Below are 20,227 nucleotides of genomic sequence, written 5' to 3'. Positions count from 1 at the left end.
ATATTCATATATTATATATATACATGTATATTTATATATATACATATGTATATACATGGGTGTACATGTGCGTATACATGTATATATATATATATGTTTCAAACATTTTCCCATTTTAAGTAAATATGGAAACTTACCTTTATTAGAAAACCACTTGGTGGATACCCAACAAGGTCATAATTATACATGAACAGATTAAAGGAAAACCTTGTAAATGTCTACATTTATATGAATATAACCAACGTAATGGTTGTATTAAGGTGATGAATAAAGTTGACTCTTTTTATATGCTCTTTTATGCTGTAAATTTAAATTGAAGTCAAACATCTATTGAGCATCTACCATGTACTGGGTGCAGGCCAGACTGAGAAATATACAGGCACTAAGTATGGCATATGTAGATGAATATCAGAGTTTCAGCAGAAAGTGGACTAACGACAGGGGGACAGACAGATAGTAGATAGGGATATGTAAATAGAATAAGAGATTGAGGGAAGGGGGAAAGGATGGAGCCTCTAAAATGGCCTGCAATGATCTCATCCTCTTGATACACACTGCCTATTACAGTCTCTTCCACTTGAGTAACTTGCTTTGAACCAACAGAATATGGCAATATGGGATGTCACTTCTGTGATTAGGTTACAAAAGACTGTGTCCAGACCCTCTCTTGCTTTGATGAAACAGGCTTTCATGGAGTGGTTCACATGTCAAGAACTGTTGGAAACCTCCAGACAAAAGGCAGCGAAGAATGAAGGCCCTCAGTCCAACAACCTTCAAGAATTGAATCCTGCCATCAACTACATAAATGATCTTGGAAATGATCCTGCCCCAGTCAAACCCCAGCCCTGGCTAAGTGGACTGTAGTTTTATGAGAGTCTGTGAAGCAGAGAATCTCTGTGCTCAGATTCCTGACTCACAGAGACTATAGACTAAGAAATGTGTTGCTTTAAACCACAACACTTTGGGGTAATTTATTTTTCAGTGATACATAAGTGATAGATATAGAGAGATACAACTTTATTATATCATTTCATGGAAACTCTAGCAATTTGAAACCTCTAGAATCAAACAAATTTGGCTAGGATATAGTAAGAGTTTTAACTCCTTCCATTTTCTCCTTCATATTCTATAAACACAAACTCCTCTTCCTCCTCAGAATTCATTGGTAATAAGGGAAGAAGGAGAGAATATTTTGTCAAGAATACAATAGATCACAGTAATACAATAATGGCAATAGTAGCTAACATTCACAGAGCACTTACTCTTTACCAGGCCGTGTTCTAAAATCTTGAGCTCTATTAAGTCATTCAACATTCACAACATTCCTATAGGTCATGACTATTATGCCCATTTTGCAGAGGTAGAAAGTAAAGTACAGAGGGGCTAAACACCTTTCCTTTGTTTTTGGGTGTGACAATGAACCAGGTTTTTTTTTTTTTTCGTAATTTTTATTTATTTATATCTATGCCTACTTCCAAAATTTTTTAATCTTTTCATCATGATAAATGTACTCTTAAATCCCCATCGCCCATTTCACCTGATTCCCCACCCACCTCCCTTCTGGTAACCATCAGTTTGTTCTCTGTAGCTAAGAGTCTGTTTCTTGGTTTGTCGCTCTGTCTCTCTTTCTTCATCTTTGTGTCATTTGTTTTGTTTGAAGTAAATTCTCTAAGGTTCCACAGCTTGTCAATTGCAGCAAGTTACCAAGCTTCACTTCAAATCGTCTTTTCCTCAAAATAACTTCAAGGTAGGGTTGAAGGACTGGGTTTCCAAACAGGCCTGACTCCAAAGCCCCTTTGGAGCTTGGTATGCAATGGTGGAGTTAAGAAAACTTATTTATCAAAAGCACGATAAATTAAACATTACTACAAGTCAGGGAACATCCTAAAATGTAAATGCTTAACATCTAATATTTCTCATTTTGCCCCTCAAAATCCTATGAGTTAGCTATTGCTCAGTTCTCATCTTTAGGAAAATAAAAAAGACGTTAAACCAGAAATCTTAGCAAATGGAGAAAACAGTGCTTATCTCATAGAGTGATGCTATCTGTTGAATTGTGTCTCCCAGAAAGATAGGTTGATAGCCTATGCATCAGGATGAGACTATATTTGGAAATAAGATCATTGCAGATGTAATTAGTTAAGATCATATTGGGGTTTTAATCAGGTAAGATGGTGGTCACACTTAATCTGACTGCTGTCCTTACAAGAAGACACAGACACACCCAATGAGATGAGGAGAATGGCATGCGAAGATGGAGACACACAGAGAGAAAATAACCACAAGAAGATGGAAGCAGGTATTGGAGTTACGCTACCACAAGCCAAGGGATGCCTGTGGCCACCAGAAGCTGGAAGGAGAAAGAAGGATCCTCCCTTAGAGACTTCAGAGGAAGCATGGTCCCACTAACACCTTGATCTCAGATTTCTAGCTTCCAGAACTGTGAAAGAATAAATTTCTCTTGCTTTAAGCCACCCAGTTTGTGATACTTTGTTATGACAGCCTGAGGAAATCGATACAGGTAGTTTAAAAGTTACATGAAAAAATGATTATGTTAAAATGCTGAATAAATTGTAAAGTACTCCACAGAGTATTTTAGAAACGTCTCTGTGTATGAGGAATGCTAATATTGTGCCAGAGTATGCAAAGCCACAGAATTAAAATGAGTGCCTTTTCCCAGGGTATTTATTTTACTCTGAGATTTTTGTGGGAAGTGTGGTAATTAATATAACTGGTAAATAATTTAAACATTAAAAAAAAGGAAAAGGACAGCCAAACATTTTTTTAAGAGAAGATAAAGGGTTTTTCATTGTTGTTGTTGTTTAAAGGCATGCTTGGATAATATCCTCAGACTGTCAGAGGAGTGCCACCAGCTCCTCTCTCCGATGGGGAAACATCAGTATAAAAATATGATGAGCCCCGAATTGAGACTTTGGGCTGAGAACTGTGGTTTTCAGAGTGATATCACCAGAGTTCACACTCTGTGATATCACACCCCATCTGGTCTGATAAGAGGGTCCAGGTGAGGTCTTAAGTTTGGGAAGAAACTCATGGACAGCAGCTCTCTCTCCCTGGCCTCTAACATGCGGGCTGTTAGAAGTACCCCCCACGTCCCTATCCAGAAAGGTTTCTTGCCATTTTGGTGAAACAAGCCACTCGGACTCTCCAACATGGCAGAAACTCAGGACAAAGGGCAATTCCTGCTGTCCCCTGGCATTGCTGCCCAGAAGACCTCATTGGAGTGTGTCGTTGCCTTGACAAGATCATGCTCTGTGGTCAGAAATAATAGCCATAATTTGCCCCAAATTCCTTGAATTCCTAAGCATTGTCATCTCTACTTCTTTTGGTTCTTACAATCCTCAATAAAACTGAAAGATAGCTCCTGTCATAAACTGTGAGTAGTCTTTAGATGGTGGTTCAGAGCATGTCCATGGGCTAGCTGGCCTCGGTTTGCACCTCAGTCCTGTCACTTCCTAGAAGGCTACGGTGGGCAAACTATTTAGTCTTGCTGAAGCTCAGATGCCTCTTTGTAAGACGGAGCTACTAATCTCTACTTGAATCATTGCAGAGGGAACTGTGATATGCGGTAGTATCTACCAAGTGTCTGGTATATTGCTGGTGTTCAAAAACTGGTCCCCTCTTACTCAGTGGACTCCCCCCACCCCCATCCCGAGTCATCCTGCAGCTAGAGTTAAGTGTAGGTCAGACAGGAAATGCAATTTGCTTAAAATCACATCTCTGAGTCCGACTCACTTACTCAGCAACTCTTAGGTGCTGGGCACTGTGCTAACAGATGCAAACGTTCCTCCTCCCTTGGCCCCGAAGGGTTCTGTTTGCATCTGCTGGCTTGCTGCCAGTTTTGAGCAAAATCTGCCCCAGGGCCCTTCAGTCCCCAGCTGGGCTTCCTCTTCAGCCCACTCGGGACTCAACTTATTCCTGGTCTGTCTGGTCAAAACCCTGGGCGGCTATGGACTGCAAATATATCCTTGAGGTCTAAATAGTCCCTGAGCTCTATGCCAATCCAGGTATCCAGAGCCACCAGGCTTGTTCAAAGTATGCCATGAATATGCCAACCCAGCTTCCCTTTGCCCTGACTCTTTAAAATGCTGGGCACTGGGGCTTGTGGAATCAGCAGTCTAAAGAGTGTAAGACTCTTTTAATTATAATTAACAAAAATCACTGTTAATTAAGTGCAAACGACTATGTATTCATAATCTTGGTTAATCCTCATAGCAACACTTATCTCCATTTAGAAATAAAGAAATGGGCCGAGCAGATAAACAAGATCATTAGGGTAGGTTCTTATCTAGTCTTGGGTCCCAATCTCTGCTTTATCCTTGTGAACACATGGCCTTGCTGTTTAACCATCTGGGCGTCAGTTGCTTATCCAATAGGGTGGTTATGAGAATTAAGGGACTCTGCATGGGAAGTGCTTAGCTGCAGCCAGACACCCGGGTGCTCAAAGGTGGTCGTTTCGTTCTTGCTTCCGTTGTGTTATCATTACGCAGGGTCACATACTTATGTGGGATTTCCAGGTCAGGCTCGGGCAGCCTCAACCCCCTCTCCCTGCTCCTACGCTGAGGTCTGCTGCACCAGCAGCTACTGGACCTGGAACTGCCCGAAGGGGCCACAGGTGCTCAGCGGCCGTAGGCCTGACTGGCCGGACCCTGGGTGTCCTGGAGGGCGCTTGGCTCTGCAGGGGCGGCAGCAGGTGCAGAGCGCGGGGCTCTACTTAGCTCTGCCGCTGCCTCCGCACCAAGCAAGGAAAAGACTCCTCTCCCAGGAGCACTGGGTCCGTCGCACGAACTCGACACCAGGCAGCCGCCAGTCCCAGGTAGAAACACAGAGCCCCAGAAACGAGCTCTGGAGGCGAGTCCAGGCTCTGCCCCCGCCCCCGGGGGAAGCCGTACTCCTCCCCCGGTGCCTCCTCGCATGCCCTGGCTGCACTTCCGAGACGCCCTTCTGCCAGGGGCCAGGCTCTGCCGAGGCCAGCTCCTGGACGTCATGGGTCAGCGAAGCGGGAACCGCACACACTGGAGTCACACGCCAGTTCTGGCTTAGCTGCGGACTCGCTGAGGGAACCTGGGCGGGCCGCTGTCGCCTCAGTTTCCCCGTCCGCACAAGCGGAACACAAGGCGGACGCGCGCGCTCCTAAGTCCCCGCACGTTCCCAGCTGGGAGCCAGCCTCTACTCCGCCGCTGGGCCGCGAACACTCGGGTCCGCGTGACTACAAGCCCCAGCATGCCCTGGGGGCGGGGCGCGGTGACGGACAGACGGTTGGGCGAATTAGCGCCCGCCAAGGGGCGCGCGGCGGCGCGTGCGCAGAGGGCGGCGGGCGGGTGGGTTGGCGGCGGTGGAGGCGTCGCAACCGCGGGCGGTCAGGTAAGGGGCGGGAAAGAGGGTCTGGGACTAGCGACCGCTGCCAGCGTCGCGGGCTGTGGCTGAGCGGCGGGGCGGGGCGGGGGGGGGGGCCGCGCTGGCGTACATCGGCCGGCCCACGCCCGACTGGCGGGGTCTGGGGGCCGGATCTGGGGGCAGGACCGGGGTGGGGGTGGGGCTGCGAGGGACAGGCTTGGGAGTGATTCGAAGGGGCAGAGGAGCTCAGAGGAGATGCAGCTCCGCTGGGAGGGGAGCGAGCGAGGGCCTCTCCCAGAATACCCGGTGCAGCATCTCGAGAGGTCTGAGGTAATGCGGGGGCCCCGAGGAAAGAGGGGTGCAGCATCTGGGAGATGGGAGGGTACCTGAAGGCCCTGAGGCATCTGCGGTGCAGAATTTCGGAAATAAAAAGGAATGTGGGGGCTCTGATGAGATTTGGGGTGCCGCATCTCAGGAGGTAGGAGGCAACCTAGGGTCACTAGGCATCTGAGGGGCCAAAACCTGAGATCAGAGAGCTGGGCCTTCGGTGGAAGCGTTTTCCAGATGGGATCTGGGGAAAATTGAGGGCGTGAGTTCTCGGGGGAGTCAGTGGGAGGCAGTGTCTCGTTTGTAAGAAGGGACCAGGCTAAGGTTTGAAGGCAGCACATGACATGGGGTGGATAAAAGAGGAAGGAACCGGGCTTGAGGCCGGCAGACTACCCGATGGAATGCATGAGCTGGGAGCTCAGATTGACGGGGGTGGGGCAGAAGTCTGGAGTGTGCAGTTGGGGTGTTAATGCTGGGGATGCAAGGCTGAAGGCTGCAGAGATTTGGAAACAGATGAAAGGATCTATGTCAGAGGGATTTGGGGCACATGAGTGAAGAATTGGTAAGGGCTGCAATATAGAGCCCCAAAAGGCTAAATTCTCTATTTTAAGATGGTTGGGGACAGGATTTAGGGAAGGCTGAAGGACAGGATTGAAATAATACTAACTGGGTTATAGAATGAAGGGGCTCCAAGGACCCTGAATAGGTTTTATGGATTGGCGTCTTGGGCAGCTAAAAGAATTTTCCTGAAATCTGCATGGGAGGCAATGGGAGTACTATGCCAGAGTCCCAAGGACCTGGGGGTAATGTATGAGACTGGATTTGAGTGTGTGAAGCTCTGCAAAGTTCAGGGGTTCAGCAGCTGAGTCAGAAGTCTTCAGAGATCAGGACTCCTGAAGGAGCCTGAGGACCTCCCTCCCTCCCTCGCTTGCTCCCCAAAGACCGCTGCTCACAGGGTACCCAGGGTACTGCCGCTAACTCTGACCCCAACCCGGGCCGCCAGAAGTGGTAGGATACAGTGCTTCAAGGAGGCATGAAGCGGGAAGCTGTTGAAGGTCATCTGCCCAAGTGTTCTTTCCCCTGTCCCTCCAAGCTGTGACAGCAGACAGTATGGGGGACCTCCAGGTGGAGGAGAACAAGATCTCAGGTCTTATTGCCCTTGCTGGTTACATGAGTGGATTGAATTAATCCCGCATAAGGTCTACTACAGCTGCAAGAGGCAGTGTGGCTCTGTGAGTGAGGCGTTTGGGCTGGAAGAATGACAGGGAAAGGAGGGACACTGATGTGCGGGGTTCTAAAGTGCATGTATTGGCCGTCACAGTGGGGGATGGGGGCTACTGGCCTCTTGTAGGTAGACACCAAGAGCACCGTTAAAGACCCTACAGTGCACTGGAGAGCCCCCGCAACAAGGAATTACCTAGCCCCAAAGCTGGGGAACTCTGCTCAGGATGTTCTGGATTCAAATCCTGGCTCGCTCTGTCTCTCTGTCTCTCTTCCCTCCTTTGTCATCTTGAATGAATTGCTTAACCTCCCCGCGCCTGGCTCTTCCTCTGTAACATGGAATTAATCACCAGACGACATCACAGCTGACGTGAAGATTCAGTGGAGGTAAATCAGAGTGTGCCGTGCCCGGTGCACAGCAAGCACCCAAAATTTAGTAATTTATAATTTTTGTATGTGCTTTCTCGGTTTTCCTACCCGCGCCACTAAGCAGGTCCTACCATATCCAGTTGTACACATGAGGAAACTAAGGCTTGGGAGGTGACTTGTTTAAGGTTCCCTAACCAGGAATGGCAGAGCTAAGCTCATAGTCAGGGCTCTTTCCTTGCTGGACTTTGCTTCGTCTTACTGTCTCAGCCTGTTCCCCTCGAATGAAAGAATTGTCCAGGGAGTATCGCTGAGTATCCAGTTGAACTCTAAAAGGGACAGAACTATCTCAGTTAGGTAGGGAGTAGCCCTGGACTTTGTTCCTGATTTGCTCTTAGACCAGGACCAGTGGGCAGATCAGGGGAGGGGCCTGAAGTTAGACGGGATGAGGTGCTAGAGACTAAAGGGTGAGGTGTAGAGGGCATCGGCTTGGTAAACAACAGCAACAACCACAACACTTCCCAGCAGGGACTGAAGCTGAAGGCACTCACACTCTGGAAAGTAACTCCTGGTTCTAAATGAGCTCTTGGGTTTCCTTCCCCGGGGACAGAGTTGTGGCATCTGGTCTGTCAGCTCCAGGACAAGCTAGGGCATTGCTGAAGCCAGTTCAGAAACACAGTAAGACTGCATCAGAAGGCAAGAGATTTAGCTGGAATACTCCTGCATACCGCTATGGAAAGTAGGGAATGGGAATCGAACCAGCCTGGGAGTCCGAGGCTTCAAGTCCAAAATCCCTCCTCTGCTGCTAATTTACTAGCTCGTCTTGGACATTTCTTAGCGGCCTCTATTAAAAATAAGAATAGCAACCATTTACTGTTTATTATGTGCATCAACTTAGTTAATTCTCCCAGTGATCCTGCCAAAAAATGTAGATGTTATTCCATATTTTGCGGATGAGAAAACTAATAGGTTAAATGCTTTACCTAAGGCTTCGTAGCACAGCGGGATGTGAGCCCCATTCTGCCTGACTTCTAAGTTACATTATACTAGTTTTATTAGAATGGCTTCTCCAACACGTATAGCCTGTACACCTGTGTCTGGAGAGTTTGGTAGTCAGGTTTACAAAGCTCTTTAGGCAGACCGCCTGTCCCTGCACACTGATGCACTGCCTCTGTGACAGTCCCTCCTTTTTGTCCTTTTGGTATAACAGTTTGACTTAAAAATCATTCCCAGGTGCCTTTATCAACCTCTCAGCCAAACTGCCGAGAGCGGGCGGCCGCCTCATCAGCGAGGGAACCGTAACGGATCTTCTGAGTTGATGTGGTTTTATGACTGGGAGTTGACACACCTGGATTTGAATCTCAGTTCTACTCCCTGCCAGCTTTGAGACCCTGTCGCTTTTCTCTGAACCTTGGTTTCCTTATTTATAAAGAGGGAATAACAAACATGTATTTCACAGTGATTATGAGAATAGGAGATAATGTATAAAAGATGCCTGACGTTCAATACATGGTAGTTTCATAAGAGCACTTATAAGAGGAAGGCATTGCTAGAAGGGAACTGAGGGTTGCTTTGCTAAATTTCAGTGACCCTAGCAGCCGCCTGCCAGTCTCCCCCAAATTGCCATCCCCTCCTCTACCTTTCCCAGGATCTGCTTCCTGATCCTTCCATCAAAAGCTCATGGTTAAGTGAACATGTATTGCATGTAGATCCTGGAAGTGGAAGAGGAGTGGGTGAGTCGAGAGGAGTTGGAAGTCCTCTGAGAAAGGACTGTTGGTTTTTCCCATCGAGAGTCTTTGTCACATTGGCAGCATTGGTACTAAGTCCAAATGTTTGTGGAGGATGCAAGGGAATCTTTCCAGCGCCTGCAGCTTTAGAAGAAGAAGACAAGTGTCTTTCCAGCAAACTCTGTTATTGATTTAGCCTATTCTTGACATACTTTAGCTGAGGTTTCCTTTTCTACAAACATTTTCTTCTGAGTTGTTCTGTATGTCTCAGACTGGTACAGCTTTGGTCAGGTCATGCTTGTGTTTCCCTATTCCTACTTGTTCAGTTTCTCTTAGCTGTTTGCAGGTACCTTAAGTGCCCTGAGTAAATAAACTACAGACCCTCTTCCACATATAAGACTAGGTCAGCGTCACGCGTGGGCCTGGCTGACTTTGTTAAAATCACTCCTGCTAGCACCTCCCAGAAAGGGACGTTGGGGGCACGGAGATGGTTGTGCACTCAATCTGCATTCCATCCAAATGCAAGAGGAATAAATACAGTTTAGAAAGGAAATGTGATAAGCCTTGCAAACCTACCCCCCCTGCCAGAGCAGAGCAGAGTGCCAGTGGTAGGTGAACTTTTCTGTCTTGTGAAAGGAATTGTAGTTACCATTTTACATATTTTCTGGTTTTTAAGTAAGGAGCTCTGTTCATGTTTGGGTTTGTTCAAAATTACATCCCTTGTATTTTTATGGGGCTAGACTGTGTGCTCAAATAGACTGGTTTAATTAATTGCCTAAAGTTCTTCAGTTCTGCTGATGGCCTAAGGACCCGGGAGCTGACACATGTGTGACCTTTAGTCATCTCCAATCTTTTGATTTGGAGCTCAGGTAAAAACTCTTTAGTGAAGGCTCAGAATTTTTACTTTTGAGATTTACATATCTGATATCTTCCATACATATGTCTATTGAAAAGCGCCTATTCTTTTCTCATCAGCTGGGCAGTGGCTGCCGGTGCACTATTATAAATACCGCATAGTTAACCGTATGCTTCCCTTGGTGCGATACGAAGTGTGTTATTCACGTAATCCCATTTAATCTTTACAATAACCTTGTGAGGCAGATACTATCATAAACCCGTTTCCTTAGACCACCAACTAGAGAGGTTACTTAACTCGTCCGTCTCCACAGTAAGCAGTAGGGCCAGGACTGAAATCTGGAAAGCCTGATTCCTGAGCCCACTTTCTCACTCTGTATAATCCTGGTCACCTCCAGTTCCTGTCTTTTAGTCTTAGTTCTCCCATATGATTAACAAGTTCTTGATTTCTCTCTCCTGATCTCCGTTTACTCATCTGTTTTACTCTTTTAGATCACTGCTAATTCTAGCATTCCATATTTAGTCCCCACTAGAAGGAGCCTTCTTTTCTGGGAAAAAGAGTTGTGAATTCATGTGCCTGTCAGTTTCTAGCATGAATACCTAGTGTCCTCAATCAAAATCTTTCAAAGCTGGCCAGTCCTTTTATTAATCTTTACATGCTTTTATATGCCATAGAAAGAAAGATGCGTCATCATTTGAAAATGTACTTTATAAACAGAGTGCTTGGTTTATACTAGTACTAGTTGTTACTGTTAATACCATTGCTGATTATTACTAAAACTATGATAAATAGCAGTTTTTCATTTCATACTTGCCAGTTTCCAGACTAGGCACTTTGTATGCATTATCCTTAATTTCTCACTTTTTGTAAAGTAAGAAAACAAATGTAGTGAGGTTAAATTAACTTGCCTGTTGTCCCACACCTTGAAAATGACAGTGCTCATTTGATCCCAGTTCTGTCTGACTTTGGGGTTCGTGGGTTTCTGTTTGCCTTTTTTTCCCCCTCCTGCTATCCTGGTTGTTTAAATCATGGACAGGGGAAAGCCTAGTGGTGCCAGAAGTGGCTGGAGTAGGCTAGGGTAGGGACTATAGAGTTCTCCTGAGCCTTCGGGCACCTGGACCAAACACAGATTAAGGCATAGATTCTCACCTGAAGAGCTGGCCTGGTATCAGTAGGCAATGTGCAGTATTAATCACGAGATCCGAGCAGTGATGGGACAGTGCATGGGCTAAGGTGAGCATCAAGAGTTGACAGTGGAAAGACACAACAGGAAACATGTTCCAGGTATCATGAAGGTAGACAAGATTATTGTGAAGAACGTGTTGGGGGTTCATTCTGTTTTTAGATTTTGTATCTGGCAGAAAATGGGCAGCTAATTTGGAAACTTGGGATCGTTAGACAATTCCTGTCACCCATCTAGCCCTTGCAGGGATACTGAGTTTGAACTGACTTTCCATCTGGATCCCTGTCAGGATTAACAGTAATGTTTAGATGCATGCTTCTGGAAGAGGGGGAATGTATGTGCTTGTCACAGAGAGCTCTGTATCAGGCAAGGATCCTACCGAAGGCAGTGTTCTCAGCTCATAGAGATGGGAGACATGGTTTCGGCTTTTTCCGAGTCTGAGGTATATACCCGATGCTCTCATGATGGCAACTCCTGCTTTCCTGGCAAAGCATGCCAGCCAGCATTAGAGCAGGAATCCTTGACACTCTCTCCTGCCTCAGAGAGCCTGGTGAAGCTGCAGACAGCTGAGATATTTTGGGATATGGATGTAGGCATAGTAAATTCAGTTTTTAAATTGGATGGCTTAGACAGGGAGGCAAGAAGCTTTTTAATTGAAGGAGGTGGTACGATATTCCAGAAAGCTGGGGAAAGAATTTGCTAGTATTTTTACAAGTTGGCAGACTTGTTTAATTAGATGATCTGCAGTGCCAGCTTTGGGAAGAACAGATGTCCCTTGCATTGTAAGGTGACATGCTCTTGATCTAAACACCAAATGTTGCCCTCAGTCTGTTGTCCCAGATGATGGAAGAAGGGACTGAAGCTATTGGTTTAGAGCTAAGGTTTGCATGGATTCTGAGTAGAGGTTTCTATCAGTAGTTCCAAACTACTGTGCCAAGACCCATGGCATTTCAGAATTCAGTATTAAGTTTCAGATATTCACTTGAGACCTTCTAGGTTCATGATATGTGATAATGTGTCATTTTATTGAGACATGGATTTGAATCATAATGGGTTGCAAGGCTGGTGTGTGAGAGTGGGTCACCCAGCTAATAAATCAATATAGCCCATGCTGTAGAAGCTAAATATCATAACACTAGTATTGTTCTTTTTTGTTTGTAGGGAAAATCCTATGCTGTAAGGCAGCAACTTTCCAGAGTATGGTCTGGAGAACACTTGTTAACAAGTGTTATATGCCAGTGTGGGGAAGGAAAAAAAGCTTGAAGTGATTCTGGGTTAAACAAAATTAAAGGTTATCTGTACTGCAGGGTTTCACCATGTGTGAGCTTTGTGACCCTGAGCCAGTTTCTCTGAGCCTTAGTTTTTCCTCATGGTAAAACGAGATAATAAAAATAGCACCTGCTTTATAGGGGCATGAGGAGGAATAAATGAGATTAAGTATATGAAGCATCTAGTATGGTATCTAGCATATAGAAGGTACTAGATGTATACAGTTTCCCTTCCAGTAGAAGGGAGTTGGGGTTTCAGAGAGGTTGGATTGCCTTTGGATACTGTGTGTTTCTGCTATTGAGTATTTGTCAGATCGCGATGCAAAGCTAAATATGGCGGAGTTCTGTGATACATTGCAGAGATGCCCTTTCTTCTGTATGCATGGAGAAAGTTGATGACATTTGCAGTCTTTTTCAGCTTGCTGCATTGTCCTTAAAGCCCAGCTAACTTGCCCTCCTCTTCTCCTTGATGGCTGACCATCTGCGTATCAGGAGAGCACAGACGCATGACTGTAGAATTTGCATTTAAGAAGGGCTGCAGTTTATCCATGTGCCTCACCTTGTTAGATCTATTCATTCTAATTTGGGGTATAAATTTGACAATGATGGAGGTCTGCAGAGCACTGAGATCTCTGTTCTATTTCATGAGCATATGTGGATCAAGGTGGGTGGGAGTATTTATGGCATGTACTTAGGAGAAGCAGGGGGTGTTCTGGGCCAAAAATAAACAGTCTTGATAAGGCACTGCTGGTTTTTAGATCACTGGGCTTGAGTCTTCAGTTACTTCCACCAGTTTCCTACTTTAATCCACTCATCTTAGTAATTGTACTTCTGGAATATTGCTCCAGTGCATCTTCTTTTCATTTCCATCACTTGGTCTCTAGTTCTGGCTCCCCATTAACCTCTGCCAACCAGTTTTCTAACAGCTTCCAAACTAGTTTCTCTGCCTTTTCACCTACTCCATTCAAGCTCTGATCGTATCAGTTCCCTGCTTCAAAACATGCATTGCTTCACTGTGCCCATCAAAATGACATCTAAAGGTCTCATTTTGGCTCTAGAAATGATTCTAAGACTTCTTAGAATCATTCTCATAATCATGCCAATTACTTTAATCTACCTATATTCTCCCACAATTTTAACCTTAAGGATGAGAGAAACGAGAACTAAAATTTATTTAAGACTTTTGTGGCACTAAGCCAAAACTTAGCATTTCTTACACTGCCTATATTATCTCATATAATCCCCACACCGACCTTGTGAAGGCGGTATTATTTCATGGTACAAATGAGGAAACAAATGTATAGAGGCGACAGGTTCTCTTTCTAATACCCTGACGCTCTTGCTCTTCCCCTTGCTTTCTAACCTTTATTAAGACTGCCCTTTGTCTGGTACTCCTTTCTCCCATCTCTACATATCTGTGTACCCTTCCAGAGATCGATCCAATGCCATCCCCCACCCCCACCAAAAATTCTGTTTCCCTTCAAGTTAGAGTAAATGCCTCCTAGCCTCCATTCTGCCTTGGCTATTATTTGCCTGCATGTCTTGTCTCCTTTCCTAAAGTTTGAGATCTGAAGGGCAGGATTTGTATCCTGAAAACCTATTATAGTACAGCACATGGTACCTAGTCTTAGTTGGGTGGATTGGTGAGTAGATGAGAGAATAGATGCATGAAAAATACACATATTTCCTGACCTAACGTTTTACAGATCACCTTAGTTTTCTGTTTCCCCATATGCTTCCTAGGACCCCAAATGTGACATGGTAAACTCGATATAACATAATAAAAAGGCTCCATGTTTTTGTTTACATCGTTTTCTTTGCTTAAAATGCCTTTATCCTTCAAGGCGTTGTTTCTTTCCAGACCTCTCACAGAAGTGTCACTGCTTCTGGGAAGCCCTTCCCAGTTCCTCTGGGAACTGTTTGTTACTCCATCCACTGTGCACCCACAGAACTTTGTGTGTAGTCTTTTCCTGCAAGTAATTTTCTGATGTTTTCCCCCTAATACAAATGGAGATGTGGACTTCACTAATCACTAACATTAATCCAGCATGATGCTTGCCATGGGCTGTACTAAGTGTGTCGTATTCATCATGCTGCTTAACCCTTCCAGAACCCATATAAAGTAGATGCCGTTATTACTTCAATTTTATAGATGGGTGATGGAGAAACTGAGCTTTGAGAAGTTGAGGCTCCCTCCTTAAGGTCATACAGCTAAGTATCAGAGACTTCAGAACCTGAATTCTTATCTACTGTGCAGTGCTTCATCTGTTTTATTTCCCTGCATATCCCCGTCACCTAACAGAGCCAACCTCAGTAAGTCTTTGTTAAATAAGTCCATGGCTGGATGAGTGATGGGAGCTGTTCTCTAAATGTTTCTTGAGTCATTTAGCTCATATAAGCTGTGGAGTAATGGCTTCTTACTCTTATTAGCAGGCTTTGACCCCCGGAGCATGAACACCAAGCTGTTCGGTGCTGGGCTGTGTTAGCAGGCCCCTCAAAGGAATTGCGATGGCTGCAGCGGCGACAGCGTCTCACCTGAACCTGGATGCTCTCCGGGAAGTACTGGAATGCCCCATCTGCATGGAGTCCTTCACCGAGGAGCAGCTGCGGCCCAAGCTCCTGCACTGTGGCCACACCATCTGCCGCCAGTGCCTGGAGAAGCTCCTGGCCAGCAGCATCAATGGCGTGCGCTGTCCCTTTTGCAGCAAGATCACCCGCATAACCAGCCTCACCCAGCTGACGGACAACCTGACCGTGCTGAAGATCATCGACACGGCGGGGCTCAGTGAGGCCGTGGGGCTGCTCATGTGCCGGTCCTGTGGGCGGCGGCTGCCCCGGCAGTATTGCCGGAGCTGCAGCGTGGTGTTGTGTGAGCCCTGCCGGGAGGCTGACCACCAGCCCCCTGGCCACTGTACGCTGCCCGTCAAGGAGGCGGCCGAGGAGCGGCGCCACGACTTTGGAGAGAAACTGGCCCGTCTGCGGGAGCTCATGGGGGAGCTGCAGCGGCGGAAGGTGGCCTTGGAAGGGGTCTCCAAGGACCTGCAGGCGAGGTATAAAGCCGTTCTCCAGGAGTACGGGCACGAGGAGCGCCGGGTCCAGGAAGAGCTGGCTCGCTCTCGGAAGTTCTTCACAGGCTCCCTGGCAGAGGTTGAGAAGTCCAACAGTCAAGTGGTGGAGGAGCAGAGCTACCTGCTTAACATCGCCGAGGTGCAGGCTGTGTCGCGCTGTGACTACTTCCTGGCCAAGATCAAGCAGGCAGATGTCGCCCTCCTGGAGGAGACCGCTGACGAGGAGGAGCCCGAGCTCACGGCCAGCTTGCCCCGGGAGCTTACCCTCCAGGATGTGGAGCTGCTTAAGGTCGGCCACGTTGGCCCCCTCCAAATCGGGCAGGCTGTTAAAAAGCCCCGGACAGTCAACATGGAAGACTCCTGGGCCATGGAAGCCGCAGCTTCTGCAGCCTCCACCTCTGTTACGTTTAGAGAGATGGACATGAGCCCCGAGGAAGTGGCCGCCAGCTCTCGAGCCTCGCCCGCGAAGCAGCGGGGTGCCGAGACAGCTGCCAACATCCAGCAGTGCCTCTTTCTCAAGAAGATGGGGGCCAAAGGCAGCACACCAGGCATGTTCAACCTCCCAGTGAGTCTCTACGTGACAGGTCAAGGCGAGGTGCTGGTTGCTGACCGAGGCAACTACCGAATACAAGTCTTTACCCGCAAAGGCTTCCTGAAGGAGATTCGCCGCAGCCCTAGTGGCATCGACAGCTTTGTGCTGAGCTTCCTTGGGGCTGATCTGCCCAACCTCACTCCTCTCTCAGTGGCCATGAACTGCCATGGGCTGATTGGTGTAACTGACAGCTATGACAACTCCCTCAAGGTGTACACCTTGGATGGCCACTGCGTGGCCTGTCACAGGAGCCAGCTGAGCAAACCCTGGGGCATCACAGCCCTTCCATCTGGCCAGTTCGTGGTAACTGATGTGGAAGGTGGAAAGCTCTGGTGTTTCACTGTTGACCGAGGGGCAGGGGTGGTCAAATACAGCTGCCTCTGTAGTGCTGTGCGGCCCAAGTTTGTCACCTGCGACGCCGAGGGCACTGTCTACTTCACGCAGGGCCTGGGCCTCAATCTGGAGAATCGGCAGCATGAGCACCACCTGGAGGGCGGCTTCTCCATTGGCTCCGTGGGCCCTGATGGGCAGCTGGGTCGCCAGATCAGCCACTTTTTCTCAGAGAATGAGGATTTCCGCTGCATTGCTGGCATGTGTGTGGATGCTCGTGGTGATCTCATTGTGGCTGACAGTAGTCGAAAGGAAATCCTCCACTTCCCTAAGGGCGGGGGCTATAGTGTCCTTATTCGAGAGGGGCTCACGTGTCCAGTGGGCATCGCCCTCACTCCTAAAGGGCAGCTGTTGGTCTTGGACTGTTGGGATCACTGCATCAAGATTTACAGCTACCATCTGAGAAGATACTCCACCCCTTAGGGGAGAAGAGAGAACAGTTTCTTCTCCCTAGCCAGCTCCCTACCCACTCCCCACCCCCACCCTCATTCCTTGGATATCGGTGGTATTGTAGAGTGCACTTGGCCTATGTCTTCATTCCCGCTGGGTAGTCTTAGAATTTTAGAAGCTTTGTCGTTTAGTAGTTGTTTTTGTTTTGTCTGTTTTTGCATTATTTTCTTCCTAAATTTAGAGCTTTAACAGATGCATTGCCCCAAATAAGACATATGATATGGGGTTAGCTGAAGTTTGATTAGAATTTAGGCACCTCTGAGACTTCAGTAGAGAGCCTCTTACCCCTGTATTTGAAATTTGCTTATACTGAATCCTTGATGATTTCCCTTTTGGCTTTGTTAATAATCCTGGTCCCATATTTCCCTCCTATTATAATGTGCTTTATCTGTGGTACTTTCTCTTCAACTCTGCATTTAGTGTGCATGCTCCTGTGGGGTCCGCCCCCCTTTCATTTCAGACATCACGGCCCTGTGGCACAATGTCTACAGTCTCTTTACCTTTGCCAGAGTGAAAGCTCTTTCATTTAGTGCCAGCAAGGGAGATACACAGTCCTTTTGGGAAGCAGTACCTCTTGGCTCTGGGGGTTTGGGGCCATCTTGGATTGGTCTCTAATTGCAGATGTGACAGAGAATGGATTGACCCTAGTTGGTTGGTATCGAAGACTTCATCCTGGAAACTGCTTGCTTTTAAAGGAGCATATAGACTGGAATTCTTTCAAAGCACAGAAAGATGGGAATAAACACAAATGCTAATATGGTCAGTAAACACTCCTGGAGAGTTCATCATTTTTCATATTACCTCTCTCCACTGACCCGTGCTAAGAGTTTGCAGAACTGTACAACACAGGCCAGGGCCAGCAGAGTGGGGAGGTGGGCACATCGTATTTTCATTACTAAGACAAAACTGTTGGGTCTTTATTCTGTATTTTCCTCAAGTGACTGCACAGTATTGGCTTTTGAGATTTATTTCCATTCCTCTACCAAGAATTAAATAATTGATAACTGTTTCTTCATCACTGGTGTTCATGTCTTTTGATTAACTATTAAAATTTGAGAGATGGAGAGATTTAAGATTTGAGAGATGGAGAGAGACAAGTTGTGGCATGCTGTTTTGCTTCCATACCTGACACTGCATTCTTTGAGAGCGTTAGGATCTACACTAGTCCAAATTCAGCCTAAGCCACCATTATGGAAAGATAATCCAAATCTTTCTCTCACCCACAGGTACACAGAATCAGCCCCCAAGGTCGGTAGAGTCACCAGCGCTCTGTTAGGAACTGAGCCTCTACCATTTGCTTTTATCCTTAAAATTACATTTCAAAATGGAAGCAGTCTTGTCTTTAAAAAGACCAAAAGTGGACAAGGGAAACTGTGACAGGGTTTCTCAGGCTTTGTCTTTGCTAAGCAACGTATCTTACTCTTTAGATTCAGGGCTGATGGCAAGACAAAGAACTATTACCTTGCTTTCTAAAGAAACTAAACTTGCTAAGCTGGGCTACTCAAAACTGTGTTTTGTTGTTTTTGTTTGTTGTTTGGTGGTAGTATTTTTTTTTTTTTTTTGGCCTGTGTTGTAATAGCTGTCAAAGAATAGGAAAGGAAATAATTGGTGAGATGTTGAACTAGTTTGTCATGTGCTTTTCACCTGGAGAAAGCCCCATGTTCTGACTATGAAATCACATCCAATTTCCAAAGATCGTATAATTGAGAAGAAATTGATCCAATTAAAAGTGCATCACAAATAGCTGCGTGAGTTATTAGCACCACTTTATCTGTGACAGCACCTGGTAGGAGGAGATCTGTCTTTGCTGCCAGTGGGGGGTCGCTGAGGCAGTAACAGTGGTACAGGCCTCTGGCCCAGGGTCTGCAGCACAGAAAGGTATGCCGTGGGTTGGCTTCACGTAAACGGGCTGGAAGCCCTGTAGCCGCTGATGCTTTTGAAAGGAAGTGCCATCGCTAGTGTGTCCAGCATCCCGGGCTTCCCTTTGCCAAACTACACACATTCCGTGGTCCTCAAGTACAGCAGGCATCTGCTGGCTCGGAATGGACAGAAGTGTCATCTGAATATTTTTCTTTCTTTGATGTAAATATTTTAGGCTGTGCTTAGTACAATCAATTTTCAATTATCTACTGTGTTAACTAAATTTCATACATAGCATGGCCCCAGGACACTGTTTTCCTCAATTATAGCCATTTTTGTGTGTTGTTTGTTTGGAAGCACTAGTGCCCTTATTCAAATAAAGTCTCACATGAAAGTCTTCTATGTAAAGTAGATCAAAGCACAGCTGCTCTAGGTGAAGCAGGTCTGTGGGCCTGGAAAACAGGCTTTATTTAGCCCCTCATCTAACTTCCTGCTTATTCTTACAAAACTCTTGCAAATCTACAGTACACGTTCTGAAAACCATTGCTAACCTTCCACGTGGCCATGGGCGAGTCATTTCACCTTTCCCCTTCTGGAAAATGATGGAAATGATTTTTCACAGGAAGGGTGTAAAGTAGGAGACAATGGATGTGAAACTACTTGGATGTAGTTCTCAGCAAGTGATTGCTATTACTGTCTTCACTGAGTTGTTCAAAAGAGCGGCATGAGGTGGTCCAAGCACTCTAAACTTTACTTTCCCTCTTTCCTATTTTACAGGTTCCTAATTGCCAACCACAACTTTTCTCAGACATTTCCTTACCTCGTCACCTGTTCCTTTCTATTATCACTCTCCCTATTTTACATTTCTAGGATTGTAGAAATTGCTGTGAGCACATAGCATGGTGCCTTACACGGAATATATCCTCAGTTATTTAATTGGATGCTGTTTACTTGCTAATGATGATAGGTGTCCAGTAACCTTAGTCTTCTTAACATAGCCCCTGTAACATTGGACAAACCAGTATTCCTAGGCAAGCCCATTTATAAGGTACACAAAAGACTAAAGGCCAACAAATTACTCATAGATTGTTTACGTCCCTGCCTCCGTTTATCATTCTGAGTAATTAACACAACTTAAGGTTTTAGAGCAAGGATACATTCATTATTTGTTGAGTACCTGCTGTGGGCCAGGCACTATGGGAAGTGTTCAGAAAAAAAGATTACTTTAATAAATGATACGGATGCGCCTACTCTTTCAGAAATTATTTCTGTCTTTCCTAAGACATTTGAAATCTAATGCTACGTTGCCCTGGACTTCCTGAAAGGCCAGGGATAGGCACTACATGAATGATTGTAAGGGTCAATCCTAATGTACAATCCTAATGTACGTACACTCCAGCCTGAGACAGTCTGCAGGGGGACGCTCCATTATCCCAGCCAGTAAGATAAACTTGGCTGGAGTCCTACAGTGTTCCTGAGGGTAAGGCAAGTAATGCTTAAGTAGTTGTACTTTTAATCTAGTACTAATTAATGGCCTCTTAAAAGTGAAGTGTTACCCAGCTCT

General features: G+C 46.2%; 2 protein-coding genes across 6 annotated transcripts in view; one reads left to right on the top strand and one right to left on the bottom strand.

The window, feature by feature from the left end:
• Positions 1 to 20,227, bottom strand: part of ASTN2 (astrotactin 2) — an 898,753-nt gene that overhangs the window by 204,498 nt on the left and 674,028 nt on the right. The gene's annotated exons all lie outside the window — the stretch shown is intronic.
• TRIM32 (tripartite motif containing 32) lies at positions 5,333 to 19,914 on the top strand. Of its 4 annotated transcripts, none has more exons than XM_039245852.1 (2): positions 5,333 to 5,382; positions 14,734 to 19,914. In XM_039245852.1, the coding sequence occupies exon 2, from the start codon at positions 14,812 to 14,814 to the stop codon at positions 16,774 to 16,776; it is 1,965 nt and encodes a 654-aa protein (XP_039101783.1). In that variant the 5' UTR covers positions 5,333 to 5,382; positions 14,734 to 14,811; the 3' UTR covers positions 16,777 to 19,914. The 4 variants fall into 4 exon arrangements, with proteins under 4 accessions (XP_039101783.1, XP_039101784.1, XP_039101785.1 ...); XM_039245853.1 differs by having other exon boundaries at positions 5,343 to 5,382; positions 14,737 to 19,914; XM_039245854.1 differs by lacking the exon at positions 5,333 to 5,382 and adding an exon at positions 5,585 to 5,685.

Source organism: Hyaena hyaena, unplaced genomic scaffold (assembly GCF_003009895.1).
Source record: "Hyaena hyaena isolate Hyena2069 unplaced genomic scaffold, ASM300989v1 scaffold_273, whole genome shotgun sequence".
In the NCBI taxonomy this organism is placed as follows: Eukaryota; Metazoa; Chordata; class Mammalia; order Carnivora; family Hyaenidae; genus Hyaena; species Hyaena hyaena.
The sequence above is the reverse complement of the archived record's forward strand: the minus strand, read 5'-3'. Positions and strand labels throughout refer to the sequence as shown.

Bases quoted from the DNA above. Each gene is read 5' to 3' on its own strand.
- TRIM32 (XM_039245852.1), top strand. From the start codon at position 14,812: ATGGCTGCAGCGGCGACAGCGTCTCACCTGAACCTGGATGCTCTCCGG.